The sequence below is a fragment of the Neopelma chrysocephalum genome, unplaced genomic scaffold (assembly GCF_003984885.1).
Source record: "Neopelma chrysocephalum unplaced genomic scaffold, ASM398488v2 Primary Assembly neopelma1_22, whole genome shotgun sequence".
NCBI classification, from domain to species: Eukaryota; Metazoa; Chordata; class Aves; order Passeriformes; family Pipridae; genus Neopelma; species Neopelma chrysocephalum.
The window spans coordinates 30,583,736-30,601,830 of NW_020897689.1; the positions used below are offsets into that span (position 1 = coordinate 30,583,736).

Genomic DNA, 18,095 nt, shown 5'->3' on the forward strand with positions numbered 1-18,095 from the left:
AGTTTCTTTGGCATGATTTTATGGTGCTAATAGAGTTGGTTTGGATTTGCATAATGATATACTCTCTTGAGAACAAATTAATCAAGACTCTGCTTTAGCATTTACTGTCTGTTTTACCAACAATACCTCTGTTCCCTAAGCATTTTATAGCTCCTTAATCCACAGATAGAAGTTATATGCACTTTACTGACAGGATGGAAAGCCTGGAGAGATCAAATAACATGCCCAGAAATATGAAGTCCAATGTACCAAGTCCAAGAAAAATCCAAGAAATGTTAACCCATTATTTTATTCCTTTCCTCATTTCTGTGTTGAAAGTTGGAGTAAAATTGTGTTGTTAGTTGTAACTAAGATTTGCTGTGGCAATTATTTATGCCCCATTGACTGTGGTCTTAGAAGTGCACACATGTAAATGCAGAAGGAGCACTTTCTTCAGTGTTGTCTAGATTATTTAGTAATAAAGCAGAGTTTGTTTTCCTTGGTCTGCCATGATCAAAACCACCATGGACATAGGATAAAGTTTTGCTTGAATATGGCTTCCGAGACATATTAATCTAGTTATTTAGTGTCATTCAGAGGATAACATTCAAGTAGATGCTCTGGAAAGCAGAGCATGTGGAGACGATGTTGAAGCAATGGTTTGGGGCTCTGGATTGTTTAATTGAGTTCAGAGCTCAGCATGATGGAGATGCTATTTAAATTTATTGGGTTTTTAAGATACTGGTCAAAATGGAGATCTGGTCTTAACAGAGGCAAACAGGAGGTTAAAACTCTTTTTGCTTCACATAGATTGTAGTTTAGTGTGAAAATCGAAACTGGTAGAGTATGGATCAGCAAACCTCAGGATTTTTCAGTCGTCTAAAATCTGGTGCAGTTCTTATAGGAGAAAGTTTAGGTATTTGTTATAACAAGGGTCCTTTCTGGATATAGTCACACATCTTTTCAAGTTTTCTGCTGTACTAAAAGTGAAACAGATTTGTGCAGTCTTAAATAGTTGCACACTTTCTTTAGGTTAGAAGAGGCATACACTGAATTGCACTTATATTGCAGAATGCAGTTATATTGCAGAATGCCAGTGTCTCCAATGTCTCCCAGTAGTGCTGGGAACACCCTGCAGCTGATGTGCTCAGTGCTGTCAACATTTTCTTCAAATTGAGTATTGCTTGTCTGGATAATGTTCATTTGCGTTTCTTCGTGCAGCATGCAGATGATGTTGGCTCTTGAGACACTGTCAATAAACCACATGAAATTCTGTGGCATGGCTTGATTCACAGGAAACTAGAACTAGCTTTGTGTAGTAATGTGCATAAAATACTAGTGGACTTTTCTCTTATGGTCCTTACCCTCCTGAACAGTTCACAGCAGATGGACCTTAATTACAGTGACTGATACAGCCTTCCAGAAAGTTAGAAAATTCTTATCAGAGGTTCTTCAAATAATATGGTGGCACTTCATGCTAATTCAATTGTATAATTCATGTTTTACTCTTTAGCGGAAGAGGGCCCAAGTGCATAGGATGCTATAACCTTCTTAAGAGTGGCTGAGCATGGTTGCTTCCCGGAGGTGTACGTAGCAAACCCAAGTGCTGTGCAAGGAGTAGCTATATTCTCCAAGATAGTAGTTTTCTTCTTCAGCAGCTTCCATGCCCTTTGAGTGGCTCTTCAGCATCAGTTCATTTTTCATTGCAGTTAGCGCTGTTCTCTTCTGTATTTTGCATTTGTCAAAAGGAGCATTGTGTTGTGCTTTTTCATTCATACTAGGCGTTTTGACAGAAATTGGAATAATGTTGGATAACTCCTTCTATTAATCTCTGAATTTTCAGATTGCCATATATGTTTACTTCCACAGCCCACAGTACTGTGCCAGTCCATGTCCATAAGCTGCTTGAGATTTTCACATGAGCGATAATGTCTTCTGCATTTTCTTTCCAGAACAATCAGCGTACAGATGTTTCTGCCCTGAGAAACAAAGTGCAGCTTGGCTAGATCCACACAGTCTGCTTTTTATGAACAGAGTAGGTATGTGTGTTTGTATCTTTATTGTGTGTAATAGGAGTTTTGGCTGCTCTAACCAATGCAGTGGGAGAGGTTGGTATCATCTGTGCACCCTTTCTGTGATGGATGTGATGCCCTTGCCCAGAAGATGCTGTCAGTGGAAAGTGGAAGGCTGCCACTGGATCTCCTAGGGATGATGAGTATATTTAACATATGTCTTAATTATAATTGCTGCAGGAGAGAAGCACTGCCCGTTTGCTTTTCTTATGCAAGGTGTGTCAGTGGTGATGGCAATAACCATGGGCTCCTGTTACACCTAAAAACCTAAATAAAGAGCTTGGGCAGCTTGCACTGGCTGATGGAAAGTTAGGAATTGTGTGATGCACACTTGGGAAGCAGAGAGCTTGTAAACAATACACAGTCCTTATGTCTGTGTGGTGGGTTCTCAGGATGAGGTGAAAGGGAGCCAGAAGAAACATTTTGTTGAAGAGGCAGCGGGTTTCTGTGGGAGTGGAGAAGGAAAGAACTGTATCTTTAATCTTATGTGTGGCTCCACACTGATAATGGTCTAACAGCAAATCGTCGGTGGCCATGTTGTGTTCTTCTAAGGTGTTACCTCCTTGCTCACACATCCTACATGGCACAGCAGAGTTAAATGAGTAACTTCCCTATCCTACTGCTGCTTGTCAGGGTGGTCATGTTCTGCAGCTGTGACTCACAGCCACAGATTTTCCAGTGGTGTGCAGGGTTGCTAAATACCCTTTGGAGTGTAACTGGATGTTGGATACTCGAAGTCTTGAGATATGCAAAATCCCCATGGTTTCTGGCAACTGCTCATTTCTCATACAAGTCACAGAAACACCAGTCAAAAACTTGTCATCTTTTTTTTCAATCCGTTTAGTGTAATTTTTGCTATTACCAGCCATCTGCAAATTCAAATATTGACCCTTTGTTCCTCTGAAAAAATATTGAGACTGGATTCTGCTCTTACTACCTTGTTGTTATTTTGGCAAATAAAATTCAGAGCTCAGGTTTTTCTTTGACTGGTCAGGTTCATAGAGCAACATGATTAATGATTTCTCTTGACAGCTTCTGGTAATTATGGTTTTATTAAGGTCCAAAAATAAACAATACAATCTTCTTATTTGCACTGTGAAACACAGCTTGTACAACTTCTCCCAATAATTATCTCATCCAAATCCAGTAGCTTGTCACAAAGATCTTAGTACTAAGTTTTCCACTGGGATTTTATTGCATTCTGCCAGCACAGCCATAGTAAAATGTATGGCTCTTTAGTTTGTTTGCAGAGAGAGAAAATAGAGGACCCAAATTAATTATTTCCCTTAACAATATTAATGGAAGGAAATGCTCCTTTGTCTTATCAGTTATTTATAGGATTTTTTTCATGTGGAATATACCTTGCTATCTGATTACTAGAGGCTATTCACTTTGTCATGGAGCTACTAAACAGACCAATTTTGTTTTTCATCAGTTCAGTTTGTTGTTTCATTCCAAAAAGAAATAAACAGGAGGAAGAGGACGAGAAGTGGTGTCTGTACCAAAACATTCATCATCTTTCTTTTAAACTGGACCTTGTCTGTAGTGTCTTTTGCAGTGGGTGCTGGCATATTTTGCTTTATAGAACATTTTCTTAACAGACTAGGAAAAACACTGCTGGAGTTTGGCTGTATGCCCTCTTTTCAAGACCAGTTTCCTGCTTCAGCTAATCCAGAAAGACTACACCTCACTTTGGTTGTCCTCTGTTTGCCCCAATTCAGGGAGGGCTGTAACAAAAATGAAGTAAGAAGAAGCTTGGACACTATTCCTAAACAAGCTTAAGAGTATCTGAAAATATATCTAGGAATATAAATACATATAACTTAACATACAAACTCATTTTGTATGTCACTGAAATGCACCAAAAAAGTGAAATACAGCAGCTGTTTGAAAAGTCACAACTGACCTGTACAAACATTGAAGATAGAAAGTAAAAACAAATTATATGTGAGTATGTGTGCGTGAAAAAGATGGAATTAGATAAACATATTTTGAACGTCTGGTTTTCTGTTTGATTTGTGTATGGTCTCCTGTGGAAGTCACCTTGAGTTTTTTAAGTGGTCTTTGAGTTATGGATTTCTCAAGAACCAGGATTCACTTAGCACTGATGCAATGCTATCTTGGAAGAAAGACAAATTATAGAAGTAAATAAAATAAATGAGGATCACACAGTAAAACGCAGGCCTTACCACTGAAAAAGATTAGATATGATTGGTAGATATTAATATATCTACTTTAAAATCTCTATGAGAAGCAAAACCAAGGCCTAGAAAACTTGGTAAGTCCAAAAGGAGTTGGAGAGGCGAGCTGTATGTGTGCACAAGTGCTTCATTTTAAATTGCTTTAGCAAACTTTAAAATGTATTTTTAAAAACCCAGTTTTGTAACAACAAAATATTTCAAGTGTTTTTCCAGCCAGAAAAGATACCTTAAAGATATATCCAAGTTGATGCTGCCTTAACATATAGGAAGTATAGACATTACTTCAGCTAAGTGTTTAAGCATGTGAATAGTTCAGTACTTGTCCGGGCTTCAATGAGATGACTTATTTCCTTGAATTTGGAGACATACTTAAATCTCCTGTTGAGCTGGAGTCATGCTGCCAGCTCAGCCCACCTTGCTTCTGTCCTCCTTTCATCCACGGAGCGGGTCGGCGCTGGCAGCATCCGACCTCCCACTGGGGTCTGCTCCTGTCGGCACCTGCCTTCTGCAGCGACCACAGTGAGAGCAGGGCAGGGTAGCTCAAGCTCTCTCCCCTTTTACACTTCTTTCACCTGAAAGCTAGAAATTCAAGCACGAGTCCTCCCTTGGTTAAATTAAATTAAACCACTGCTCACAAGCTGTTCAGTAACTTTCTCAAAAATGTAAATGTGTGGGCTTAATCTACAGATAGTCCTGTTAGGAAATGTGTTATACACCTTAGTGAAATGCTGTACTTTAGCATCCTAAAGGATGCCAAGGGCTATCACAGGAAATGCTTCCCATGGCTGTAGCCCCTCTGGCAGCACATCCGCTGAGTTTTTAATGCCTTTGTGAGAACCTAAAGCATGTGGCCAGAGAAACAGACTGTATATAGAGAAAGGAAATGGAAAAAACCCCCAATCTGCAGCATTTGCATGTCAGCCAGTGCTTTTGAGTTTTTCAAGGCATTACAGAAATATCAGTATTGGAAAAAGCAGTATTTCACTTCTTCTTTCAGTGCAAGTTCCTTCAGGCTTGGTCCTGGCTGATGATTGCACAATACTTCATAAAATGTAGATACTAATGCAGGATTTAATTGTACTCTTTGCTTAATTTCCTCTCTCAGATTCTTTTTTACAGTGACCCTTTATTAATGCTGCATCTTCATATGTTTAGAAAAGAGAAATAACAGGTTTACTAGCTAAATATACCATGAGAGTATGGTCACATAAGGTGTTAAATAGTCAAAATATTTGCTGTTTGCAGTTTATGTGAGGTTCAGATGCTGGTGTCTTTCCCAGGACCAAATCTGAGAAAAGTAGAGCGGATGAAAGCAAATGGATTTGCTTTTTCTCTAGGTATTCCATCATGTAAGTGCATAATAGCTGAAAATCTTTATAGCACAGCTACATATTGATACAACACAATGGCTTGCTTTGGTTTGCTTCTGAGACTCATATAACACTGCAGTGGATGAATAAAAGCAGAAGTGGAAGCAGAGTTCCTGTTGCAATTGGAAAGGAGGCAACAGATGGAGCAAAGTGAAAATCTGTAGTCTTTCTAGTCCTCATTTTGTCTTGCCATCTAATCAGTAAAATGGGATGTGTTCTCACTGGGGTCTCTGCAGGTTTTGAAAAATAAATGTAATATCAAAGATCACACCTTATTATAGTTCTACCAGTATTGTTTATTTTCTGCTCTCTTTTTCAGATACACATTTTCAGTTTTCAACCCTTTAAGCAAGTTGGTTTAGCATTTTTGCACCACGCTGGTATAAAAGGATAAACACATAACTTCACTGGAGCTGGCTGAGCCACACTGAAATGTGTCAGCAGAGGTCCCGACCCATTCCGTGCATACAAACATGCCAGTCTGTTAGGAAACAAACACAAACTTCCTCCCTTTAAACATAAGCTCAGCTTTAATGGAAAATTTCTGCATAATGTGAAGTACAAGAGAAAGGTCATAGCTCTACATGCTGAATTTGCTGTTTTCCTGATTTGCTGTGGTATGGGCTGGGCTGCTTTGTCGTCTGGATGCATTTGTAATCTGAGAAACCTGAAATTGTTGTGCAAATGGGAGTGATTAAAAGTCTGCCTAATGAAAATTATCATTAAATAGCCTACATGGCTGTAAATATGATTTTTTTTATAAGTACTGAACTTGGTTTTGAGTTGTGATGAGGCCCAACAAGCTCCAGTTCCTTACATTCTGCCAGCCACCTCTGAGTTCATTATCTACCAGAGGAGAAGAGTGCTTTAGCAGTGATAGAAAATGATCACTTAGGGCAATCAAGAGATATCAGTATCTAATTTCACTTCAGTCCTTAAGGGAGGACCTAAACCTGATGCAGTGCACTAGCTTTTAAATGTTCAGGTCTGAATGAACTCTGTGTTTCAATGTCCCGTAATGTTATTAAAATTACATCTTTCTGTCTGAAGAAGCAGTGGTTACTGAAAGTGCCTGTGTCATAGAGTTTCTTCAGCACTGTTGGGTTCTTAACTAGTTCAGCAGAACAGTTGAAGATGTGGAAAATAATTATTCTTTTAATAAAATGTTAATTTTTAGGAAATATTTTACTCTTCTAAGAATCAGAATTTATTATATCTACTACATAGGTGTAACAATAAGAGAATTTCCCTGGATGCTAAGGTGTTAGTGCGTGTCTCGTGAGCATCTCTAAGATGGGGAGATGATAATGTTGAAAATAGAAGGCATCAAAATTGTGGATTTGTAAACCAAAATCAGAAGTTACAAGACTGGAAATGTGAATGCAAATACGGACCTGCTCTTATAAATGTAGAAGAAACTCGGGCCTTTAGAGAAAAAGCTCGGGAAATGAGTGCAGCATCCATCTGTAGTCATTACAGAATAGTTAGCACAATGTTAAGACTCAAAAGAAATATGTGCTGCTGTGAATGTATATTATATTTGCTCAGTTGTATGTATTTTAGAATAAAATAACCTCATATGAAATGGTTATTAGTTGCATAGAGCACTTCAAAGGGTTGAAAAAGCATCTTGAGGACCTACATAACATTCAGGAATAATGGCATTTTAAGCACTATTCTAAAAATTTTTAGCAGTGTTTTTTGATAGAAGATGCTACATGTAAAGGCTTTTTTTTCCTTTCTCCTTCTTAATTTCCACTTTCTTCTCTATTAGGTTGAGATGTTTGGATAAGAAATGGGGAAAACATCTTAAATCTGTTCTGTAACCTCATTTGATTTGAATGCAAATTGCTAGATTTGAATACAAGTAACTAATCAGTCATTCCTGTGCTGTGTTTTGATACAAAAATGTGTGTTCTTCAGTAATACTGGCATAACAAAATTTGGGGGAAAAAAAAGCAGCACCATCATTAAGATTCATCTTTGATAGCAGCTAGCTTTCATTCACGGTGTTCCGAGGGAAATGACATTCATCAGGTGTCAGGCTCACTTGCTTCAGTGACACACCTGAGAAGAGATCCTTTCTTCCCCCCAAGGCAGATCCCTAATGAAGCCCTTGAGGGCCGGCTGGCTGTACCCCAAGGAGCATGCGAATCCTCTCTGCAGTTATGGACCATCTGGGATATTCAGACTTAGCTTCAGGTATAAGCTAGTCTCTAGATCTTGCAGGTCAGGGTAAAGGGTGAAGAGGCTGGGTAGCAAGTGGTGGGTTATTCACACCTACCCGCTGAGCTGGGTCTTGCAATGTTCTCTGAAGCAGCGGGTGCTGGGACTGGCAATGACACTGGCCTACTCTGATGTGGGCTGTTCCAGTTAGGGGACCTTGAGTCCAATCTGGCACTGCAAGCCGTGGCTGGACTTATATCTAAAATCCATTAGTAGGTCATAAGATCATCAGAGATGTAGTTTCAACCTGACTGTGCCACTGAGTTGGGAGATAGCAAGCCAGGCATCATTATGTGAGGGAACAGGATGTCTGGGGAGTGAGCGGGTTCTCCTCCAAGTCCTCTTTTCTTTCTTATTTGTTTTCTAAAATAATTCTCTCCCTAAACATGTGCCTATCTGTTGTTTGCCTTCACCCCATGAGATTAATTGTATCCTGGTTTTTAAAAACTGGTTGTGGAACAACCGTAGGTTTCAGTGAGCTGCAGGTATGCATGCTGTGCAGAAGCAGCAGTATCAAGAAAAACGTAACCACCTTTCTGTTGTGTAGCCTGTGGGTGTTTTTAACCTTACCAAATGTCTGAAGGCATCTGAATTGCGTCATCTGTTTTACAACTGAGATTTTAAATAGATAAGCACCAGCGAGACATAAAAAGTTTGATAATCCACAGCAAGACATACAAAGGTTTTTAACCACAGAAGACTGTAAGAACGGCATATATAGTGTTGGCACACAGCATTCTTTTTTCCTGCTCCAGAAAAGGAGGGAAGCAGCTCCATGAAATGCTAATAATTTCACTGAGGTTTTGAATAGACTAGACTTGAGAGCCTTTAGTATTTTTCCTTTTCCCTTTTAACTGCAATTTTGTTATTGTATTGCTGCCCCCATCTCTGCTAAATATGGCTTTTGAAATGTAAATCATATCATGTTCTCAGAGATGCATATGACACCCTCAGCACTGTTCCTCTTTGCACTTCAAAGAGCTGTGTGGTCACACTTTGCATCTCAGCAAAATCGCAAGATTTGCCTTCTGAAGATCTCCTTTAATGTGTACAATCAATCCATGATAATGTATTTTGGGTTTTTGTTCCCTGGAGTCTGTTAATTTTAGTGTTGCTACAGGTCATCAGGAAACATAATCTCTTCTTTTTTAATTTCTCAGTGAGTGTGCCTGAGGGGAGAGGAACACAAGAGAGGAGAGACAATTGAACATCGCCATTGGCCGAGACCTGAAAAAATGTTGCTGGATGAACACAGGATTAGAACTTAATTGTAAAAGAGAAAGAAAATCTTGAGAGGCGATTTGCTTCATTTTCGCATTCATCATGGCACAAATCCTCTGGCTGGCTGGTTGATGGAACTGTCCAACGCTTCCTATTTAGGTTCAGTGCAGATCCCTTCTGCGTACAGATCGAAAGACCTGGGATCAGGTGGTAACTGGATGGTGCCAAATATGGAAATGGAAAGAGAAATGGACTCTGATGAGCTAAGATGGAAGTGACTTGACAGCAACAAGCTCAGCAGTTGTCTCCAGTAAGGACAGGTTGAGACGGGAATCTCAAGCTTCGCTGGGAGAGCAGTATGCAGGAAGCTGGTTTTCAGGCCACAAATGCTTTCACAGGTAAGGATTTCTGTTCTAGTTCAGCTTACAGTTTTGGGATAGTATACTGGAGTTTAGAAAATAAATTGAGTAGGTCCTGACTGTTGCTAACATCTTGTAGTACTTTCAGTTTAAATAATATTTTAAAACAATTCACTTGAAGACCAGTTCAACACTTGTATTAGCAGTGAGGAGCACAGTTATCTAGGTTTCAGCCTTTGGAAATGGATGGCCACAAGCCTTAGGGAAGGTTTAACTCAGCTTTCCTCATTAAAGTACTCATTAACAGCTTAATTCTGAGTGGTCTCTTGAGTCAGTATAAAATGTAATCTATAAAGTTGCTACTGAGCTCAACACGGGAGTTTGGTGGGGCTGCAGGATGGACATGGTTCGTATCCAGAGGCTTCTCAGTAACATGTCAGTGCTGAGCTTTATCTTGTCAGCCAGAGCACATCTCTGGGCAGAACTTGCCAGGTACCCTGTCCTTGTACTCCCTCCTGCCCCACACCATTGACCTGCTGCAATGCTTCAACTGGCAAAACTGGAGGGTTTAAATGATAACTGTTTCAACTGAATCTGGTGTATTTCCCTGTAGATATATTAAAAATAATGTAATGAGAAAGAGGATGCCAAGGTGGTGGGTCCTTCTGAGGAAAGCTCCCTCTAGTGTAAAGTCTGCTGGAGTTCATTCAGTGCTTTAACAGTTTGAGATGGTTTCTGATTTGAGATGTGGGAGAAGGAGAAGAGGATCAGAAGATTCTGCTGCTTTACTTCCACGTCTGCTGGCCAGCTGAGATGCTGGGAGAAATGCATAGAAAATCAACTGGATCAACTTGTTTTCGTAGGTCTAGATAATGGATTAGTACCAAACCACACACACAGTCTCAAACCACCACACACAGTGAAAATTAGTGATATGCAAGACATTTTTTTTTTCTAATTTAAAATTTTTGCCTTTAGAAGAAGTTTTTTGGCTTCTGGGTTGTATGTATGGGAAGATCATTTTCTGTCTTGGGCTGCTTGCTGTTCTAGGAGCTCTCCCCAGGAAGGACCCTCAAAACTCTTTATTTCCATGTGGGCAAGCTCCTACTTTGTTGTCTCACAAAGCAGATCCTCCCTCAGAGGCTGGTCTCATCCTTCTGGCTGCAGTGGGTTTGACTCTGTGTCCAGCTGTGCACACCAGCACGTTGGTTTGGAGCAGTAGTGCAGTTCTGAACTGTCTGTTGCTTTGCATTGCTTTGATTTTCAGCATGGTTTCCGTGCGTGTGAGATATGTCCTGAAGGAGAGGAAACAGGAAGCTTTTCTCCACATGTGCTCCAGTGCTGATGGGACATGTGAAGTCTGGGACCACTTCAGGGCCCTCCTGCCTCTGTCTAGCTAGCAGCACAGTCCTCAAGCTGCCCACTGCCATTCTTGTTCTGTTTGTCCTTGCTGCTCTCTGCCAGCCCTCAGCTCATTCCTAAGAGTTTTTGTCGCTCCTTCGCTCTCTACCAAAATTCCTACTGTGCGGATATCTGTTCTCTTCCTTACCCTGGCTTTCTGCTTTGCTGAAAACCCTATTATTTCTAGCACCCTTGCAATATTAGATTATTTTCTCTCCAGCTTTGCACTCTTCTGACACAATGTTTGCTATCCCTTAGCTCCCAGAAGTTAGGAGTTGTTAGCATTGTGACTAGGGTGCTTGCGCAGCAAGCCCAAGCAAAGATTTGTAACCTCATGACTGCTGGTGGATGGAAAAGACCTGGCAAATAGTGCTGTGTAAAGTTCATGGAGATGGAACAAGGGTCCCTGAATAGTCAGACTGTGGTGACAATCCAGCAGACTCAGACCTATTCTGGAGACTTAGTAGCATGAAGGTTGCTTGGTCTCCCATAAGGAATTCTTGTATTCCTTTGCAATTGCCCTCAGGTAAAGATGTTGATATACATATTAAAATCTTGGCAGCTATACTAAAGAATTCTTAAACATTAAATAGCACCATACATTCAGGAGACTTGTAAAGGAAACAGGTTGAAATACAGTTTCTTTATATGAAGAGAAAAGTTCCAACTTGTATCAAGTTGATATCCATATTTGCTTTTTGGAGATCTTTCTTGTTCCTGGTTAGATTTATATGATGAATTCAGCAATAAACAGTGGGTAGGTATGTATTTCTTAGAGAAATTCATTGGACAGTGTTATGCTAACTTTAGAGTTGCGATAAAAGTGCAGTGGCAGGTGCATATGGTTGCTTCTCTGATCCTTGCTATAGTGCTCCTTTTGTTTTATTGGAATGCAGCTGTAGGAGAGAATAATAGCTGCTAGCGGCAGAGGGGGCATGACCACATGTTGAAGGGAGCTAATTTATACAGAAAATCTTTGATATCTGAAACTTGTGTGGTGTCAACACTGAATCTAGCCATGCTAAGTGATAGCAGCTATTTCAACAATCAGAGTAATCATTTCAATTTACAGCTGACCAGAGTGCTGGCAAAAGAAGCCTGGGAGGACAGTGCCTCTGTTAACCACCTTAGGAGTATTTCATAAATCTCCTTTCCACTTTGCTAATTGCTGTGACCTGGAAAAGCTTACAGTTATGGCTAGGAGATATTTTGATCCTGTCTATATGCTCATTTTACTGGCACAGATGCCAAAGCTGCCCTTTTTTGCAGGTGGCTCTTGTCCCAAGAGATGGGCTCATCCAGTCGTTTTATCATGTATTACCAATCGATAGTGTTTGGTTAGAACCTTTTCACTTTACTGGCTAAATACTAAATTCAGGAGACCATGCAAGTGTAATAGGCTCAGGATTACCCAGTGTAGAAAAAGCAATGGAAGGGAAGTGCTCCTAGGCTTGATTAGGAAAGAGATGGCTGAGCCCGTAAAATCGGTAAAAGGCGATTTGAGCGATACCAGTCATGAAAGAGCAAGGTTATCATTCTTCAGAAGGATAAAAGAGAGAACTTGAGAATAAAAGGAATAGTATGCAAGAAAATAGATTGCATTCAGCTCATAGAACTGATAGGTGAAGTTTTTTGGGAAACAAACCTAGGAAATTCCGGCAATTTTTTAAGGAATTAACTTTTTCTTTTCCAGTCATAATAAAGAATATTAAAAGCACAAATAAAAGGTGTCCCAGTAAAAAAGTGTAAGAGGAGACAAAATTGTATGATCTGAAAATTGAGGACTCATATAGAAAGTGAAAACTAGACATGCTACTAGAGATGAGTGTAAAAGAAGATTAGAAAAATGCAAGGGCCAAATCAGGTAGGCCAACTCACAGAACAAAGTACAACCAATAAAGGGCATGGTAACAAAGAAACATACTACATTCTAAGTAGTAATAAGAGGAAGACTGAGTTTCTGGACTACTAGCTGAGAGGGAATGACAAAACTCATGATCTCATGGTGCAGAGAAAACCGAGAGTTCATGTAATTTTTTGCATCATTCTTCGCCAAAAAGGGTGACCTGTAATCAAGTGGCAAGAAAAGAACTGCCACCTTGAAAAAGGTAAGAATTCCAACTATAGCAGGAAAAGAACAGGTTATAAACTAATGAGATAGGATAATAGGTATTTTAGAACAAGCTGGAGCTTATTAAATTATCTCTGCAGTGTAGGGTGAAATAGCTGAAGCAATGTCTGAGCAATTAATAGCTACACTGGAGATTATTTGGAGGACAGTTTAGGTTCAAAAATCTGTGAAAGGGTAAACACTGCACCTACATGTAAACATTTCTGGGTCCTTTGCTGTCCCCTTTGGAGTAGCTAGCTTATCTGAAATTTTGGGGGAAAAGGTTTGAATCAAATAGTCAACAGATTATTTTAAATAAATAGCCTGTAGATAATAATATGATAAATGAATTTGCCTGGATTTTTTTTTTCCCAGAAGGTACCTTGTCAGTGGAGCCTAATTTTCCTGTAAGTAGAAAATAGTATATCTGGATTTTTGAAAGGCTTTTCACACTTTCATAAACAAGGTAGCAATATGGGCTATGAGGTAGGTACACAGTTGGCTGGAAAGCTGTTCTCAGAATAATTACTAGTGATTCATAGTCAAACTAGAAGGATCTGTCAAGTGGGATTCTTCCCTGGATTGCCTGAAAATATTCAATATTTTAATTAATGATAGATGATAGAATCTGCATGCAAAATTTCCAGATGACACCAACCAGGGAGAGGATGTAAGCCCTCTGAGCACAGGATTAGACTTCAAAATAATGTAATATATTGAAGAACTTATCTAAAATAAATATGATGCAGTTCATCAAGGACAAGTTCTGAGTTGTGGTTGGACAGGAATAATCAACTGTGCAAATCAAAATGTAGAGTAACTGGTGAGACACCAGGTCTGCAGAAAACAGATGGGCAGTTGCAAGAGTTCTGAAAGTGGCTATGAATCAACAATACTGTGCCATGAATGTTATGGTAGAATATATGGACAGGAGTCTGTATGCAAAATAATTTTCCACTCTGCTTGCCATTTGTGTGGCTGGTGTACTATTTCTGTTCTGAACAGCACTCTTGGGGCCCGTTGGAAGCATCAAGAGAAGAGCAGAATGAATGGCCAGAGGTCTGGAAGACATGAGCCTTGAGAACTGAAGAAAGTTACTAGAGCAGTAACTCTCAAACTTTCTGCAGATGTTTTTCCTAGGTTCCCAGAAGCAGTGCAGATTTGTGTCAGGACATGTGTCTGATGCACTGAGCTACATGACAAGATGCGACTGTCAGCAGTGCTTTGGAGTGACGGTCAGAAGGACCTCCTTGCTTGCGCTCAATTGCCATGAAGTTCTACACCTTCTGCCTTGGCCACTCTCAGTGCCATAACAGTGGTGGGGATTCTGGACAGCCACGGTCTGTTTGTAAATCAGCCACTTATCTTCAGTAGTGTTGTGAGTGCTGGTTTAGGATAACAATGTGATTCTGAAATCAGCTCTCCATCACTGGGGACTGCGTGGCACAGGGACATACAGGATGATCAAGGATAAGGGGAACACTATGTGATGGATTAGGAATCAGTGTATGAAGCCTCCTGACCTTGCAAGGTCAGTTTAGGCTCGTCAGGATTTTATTAACTCCATCTCAGCACAAGCTCTGTCAGACCTGGGCTGACTGAAGGCATTCCTGCCTTGTGACCCTCAGCATTGCTAGAGGGATTATTAGTTGTGGCACTATGGAAAGCAGAATAAATAGTAAGAGGTTGCTCTGTGCAGTGGGCCCCTGCCCTTCAGTCTAGCACTGACTTTTCCTGTCATCTTCCGATCCCGTTCTGCCATAGCTGCATATCTTCTCCCTCATACCTTTCCCTGTGGAAGGGATGGCACCCTCAGATCTTTCCATAATGTCTCAAGGTCATTGTCACCAAAGCCTGACCTTGGGCTGTATCCAGAGAGACCAAGTTACTCCCAAGGAGCAACTCCTCAGCTTGGCTGATACTCTCCCAGGCCCTGCTTTAGCAGAGAAACAGAACTCATCTGCTCGGAGATCCTCGTGCTCATAGAAATACTGCTTGGTGGAGTTTCACCAGTCCCCCACCTCTGTGCTGTATCCCCCAGCACTCAGGACTTGTGTTGCATTTCTTGTCCTGTGTTTCATGCTGTCCCAGCCTCTCTTCGCCTCTTCTCCCATCAGTGCCCGCACCCCCTCTCTCTGTTATGAGGCTCCTCCGTTCCTCCCTATTTGGACATCTGGTTTCACTTCTGTTCCAGATTCCCTACCCTTCCGGTAATCTTCTTGCTTTTCACTTGCTTTCCTTCACCTTATTTTGTTTTCAGACCTCTCCCACTTCCAGACCATCTCACTGCAACCTGATTCCATGTTGTGTAGAAACCTCTTCCCCTAGCCTCTTCCCCTCTTTTCTAGGCTCAACCTTTCCTCTCCTCATCTACCCTTCTCTAGGGGGAATACCTTTCTGGACTCCGTATCTCTTCTGGTGGTTTGTTTGGAACCTTTCTTTGCAGGAAGGCAATCTGAGAGCCTGCCATTCAGTTTGGCTTCTCTCTCTGCATCTTATTTTGCTTAACTGCTGGCATTTTGGGTGGAGATGTCTCTGCCATGGGGGTGGTAGTGCCAGAATAGGGAGGCTCCTTGAAGGGATTACATGGGAGACTAGATAAATTGCTCCAGCAGATTGCATATGACCTAGTTGGCTATTATTCATTTAGAGAATGGAAGAGCAAAGGAAGATGTGATAACCATTTAAAAATACATGGAAATTTCATGTAAAGAGGAAAGTAATGGAAACTGTTTTCCAGTTCTGCTGGGGATAGAGCATGAAGTAACAGTTAAGCTTACTGTAGTGGAGAGATTGAGGTTAGACATTAGGAAAATTTTTCTAATGGTAAGGATAGTTAAGGACTGCAACCGATTGCCTAGGGAGGTTGCAAAGTCTTCGTCACTGAAGGTTTTTAAGAACAAGTTAGACAAATATCTGTCAGGAGTAGTTTATGTATAGTTGATTTTGCCCCGGGCAGGGGAATGGACTTCATGAGAGCACTTCCAGTCTTTCTTTTCTGTGATTCTATTATTGCTGGTTCCCTGGATAATAAATGTACATTTTTAAAGTTAGTAACCCACCTGTACTACTCTGTCATCTCAGTGTTTAAGTGGATTCTGTTGAGCTCTTGGAATAATTGATAAAGGATAGATTAAGAGTTGTGGGTGTTTAAAGTATTAACTCTCTTTTTGCTGGAGCATTACGCTATTTCATTCCTTATAGCCTGGCCTTCTTTAGACATCTTATTTTTGGGGTGTGTGACATATGTTTCTATGTCTGTGCAACTTGTATAGAAATATTTTAATGTTACAGAAATACTGCATCTACTCTTCCATTTTACAGTATGCAAGTATTTTAAGAAACACTTTTACCACTCTTAGACCGTGAGCATATTTAAAAGGTGATTTTTAAGAATAATGAAAAACAGGACAAAGCTAAAGTAACCACCCCTTGAGGTTGTTTTCTTTATTTTGAATAAAACTATGTAAAATTTACTTAGCATCAAATATATGACTGGTATATCTGCTGCTGAAAGTAGCCTTCTTCCTCAGAATTATAATTGAGGCTCAATGTAAAATAGCAAAACTGGTTTGAAATGTCTTCTATTAAGCATATAATGTAATTAATATTGAAAGCAGTTGAAAACTCGTTTATACATTAATACAGGTCTCCCACATTGCTGCTATCATTATTTGCATGATTTTTGAGTACAGATAAACATTTCATTTAAAAAATGCAACTTGAATATGTAGCAGAGCATCCTCCCCATTCTCTGTTCCAGCTTCGTTTTCATCTGCCTCATGAAGCTGGTGTGGCCTTACTAGAATCTCAACAATTTTCTTAACAATTGCATTCTTATTTTATGGATTTTCAAGGTTACTATGTTGCTCACAGATAGCTCTGACCGTCTCTTAGTTCTTGGGAGAAACAGATTGCTTTTTGCAATGCCCTTTACTCAGCACCCAGATAGTAACAGATCACATTCCATTGTATTCCTTAGATATTTTATTTAGAGTGTGCAAATTTTGGACTACAGATAGTATTCTCAGCAAAAATACATGGAAGAAGATATAACCTTAGTCTCTTAAGAGTTTGCTATCTAAATATGTTACATTTAGTAGCATTCAGCAGTACTGTTTTAAGTACAGTAAAGCATAGTTTGGAAGTCTCCTCTTCAGGGCTAAGCACTTTTAATAGAATTACAGAAGAGTGTGAAACTGTGAAAATCAATTCGCGAGCACTGTTGCCATGTGACAGTGATAGCTTTTGGTCACAAACGAGTTCTTCTGTTGTCCTATAGATCAGTGACTAGAACAACAATGCTTTCTGTTTTAGGTTGTTCCTCAAACCTAGGAAGTTGGCTTTTAAGTTTTGATCCCAAACTTTGTGTAGGTGAATCATTGTGTTTTCTTCTTTCTTTCCTTTCACCTCAAGAAAACAGATAGTTCTCCTCAAACATCTGGTTGGAGGACTGTTTGATCTGTAACTTGCCTTTGCAGATTGAACTGTGGCAGTCCTTATGCAAATAGAGGGGCATGTCACAGAGGCAAAGGACTTCACATTTTAAATGCTTCTCCTTTCAAATTTATATTTAACTGGGGTACAAGACCTTCTTCCCTATTTGCTTGTTTCAGTGAAGCACTACATCCTTTTCTACTTGCTAAAGGGAATTTGGATGGCAGTCACTTCCTGAAGGTGGCCTTGTCACGAGAAGCCACCTGAAGCTCAGTGAACGGGGAGTCAGAGAAAGGCAGAAGAAAAGCAAAAAGACTCTAGAGGAAGCACAGTGGTGTAGTGCCCTGTGAAACAACTTGAGGGTCACTGGACTTGGAAAAGGATCCTCCGCAGACCTGGAGTTGCAGACTACTGCATCACTGTACTCCATTCATATCAAGCATCATCCTAAAATTATTACTCTGACCTGGAAAGATTATTTTTATAATTTTTAATTAAATTTTCATTCATATTTGCGTTAATTTAAATTCCATTTAGAAGTCTTTTAAGTTTCAGTCTAGGTGTAGTCTTGGCTACACGTGCATGTTCTGCTTTTCTTCTGACCATCCAGAGCCAAATGAAAAGCAGTAGATTGGGCACACCAGGGCAAAAGAAGGTTCAAATTGAGAGAAACATCGTGGCCAATGCTATTATTAAATTTATTTTATGAAGTAGCGTAT

At 40.1% G+C, this 18,095-nt stretch overlaps 1 protein-coding gene across 6 annotated transcripts in view; it reads left to right on the top strand.

The window, feature by feature from the left end:
• The window catches only part of LDLRAD4 (low density lipoprotein receptor class A domain containing 4), a 278,422-nt gene that overhangs the window by 93,649 nt on the left and 166,678 nt on the right, over nucleotides 1–18,095 (top strand). For 5 of the 6 annotated variants that reach the window (XM_027677179.1, XM_027677146.1, XM_027677153.1 and 2 more), the window contains one exon: nucleotides 9,009–9,467. In XM_027677179.1, coding sequence (XP_027532980.1) covers nucleotides 9,428–9,467 — 40 coding nt within the window. In that variant the 5' untranslated portion in view covers nucleotides 9,009–9,427. Of the gene's footprint in view, nucleotides 1–5,584; nucleotides 5,602–9,008; nucleotides 9,468–18,095 lie in introns of those variants that run through there. The other variant, XM_027677173.1, reaches the window with a different exon arrangement.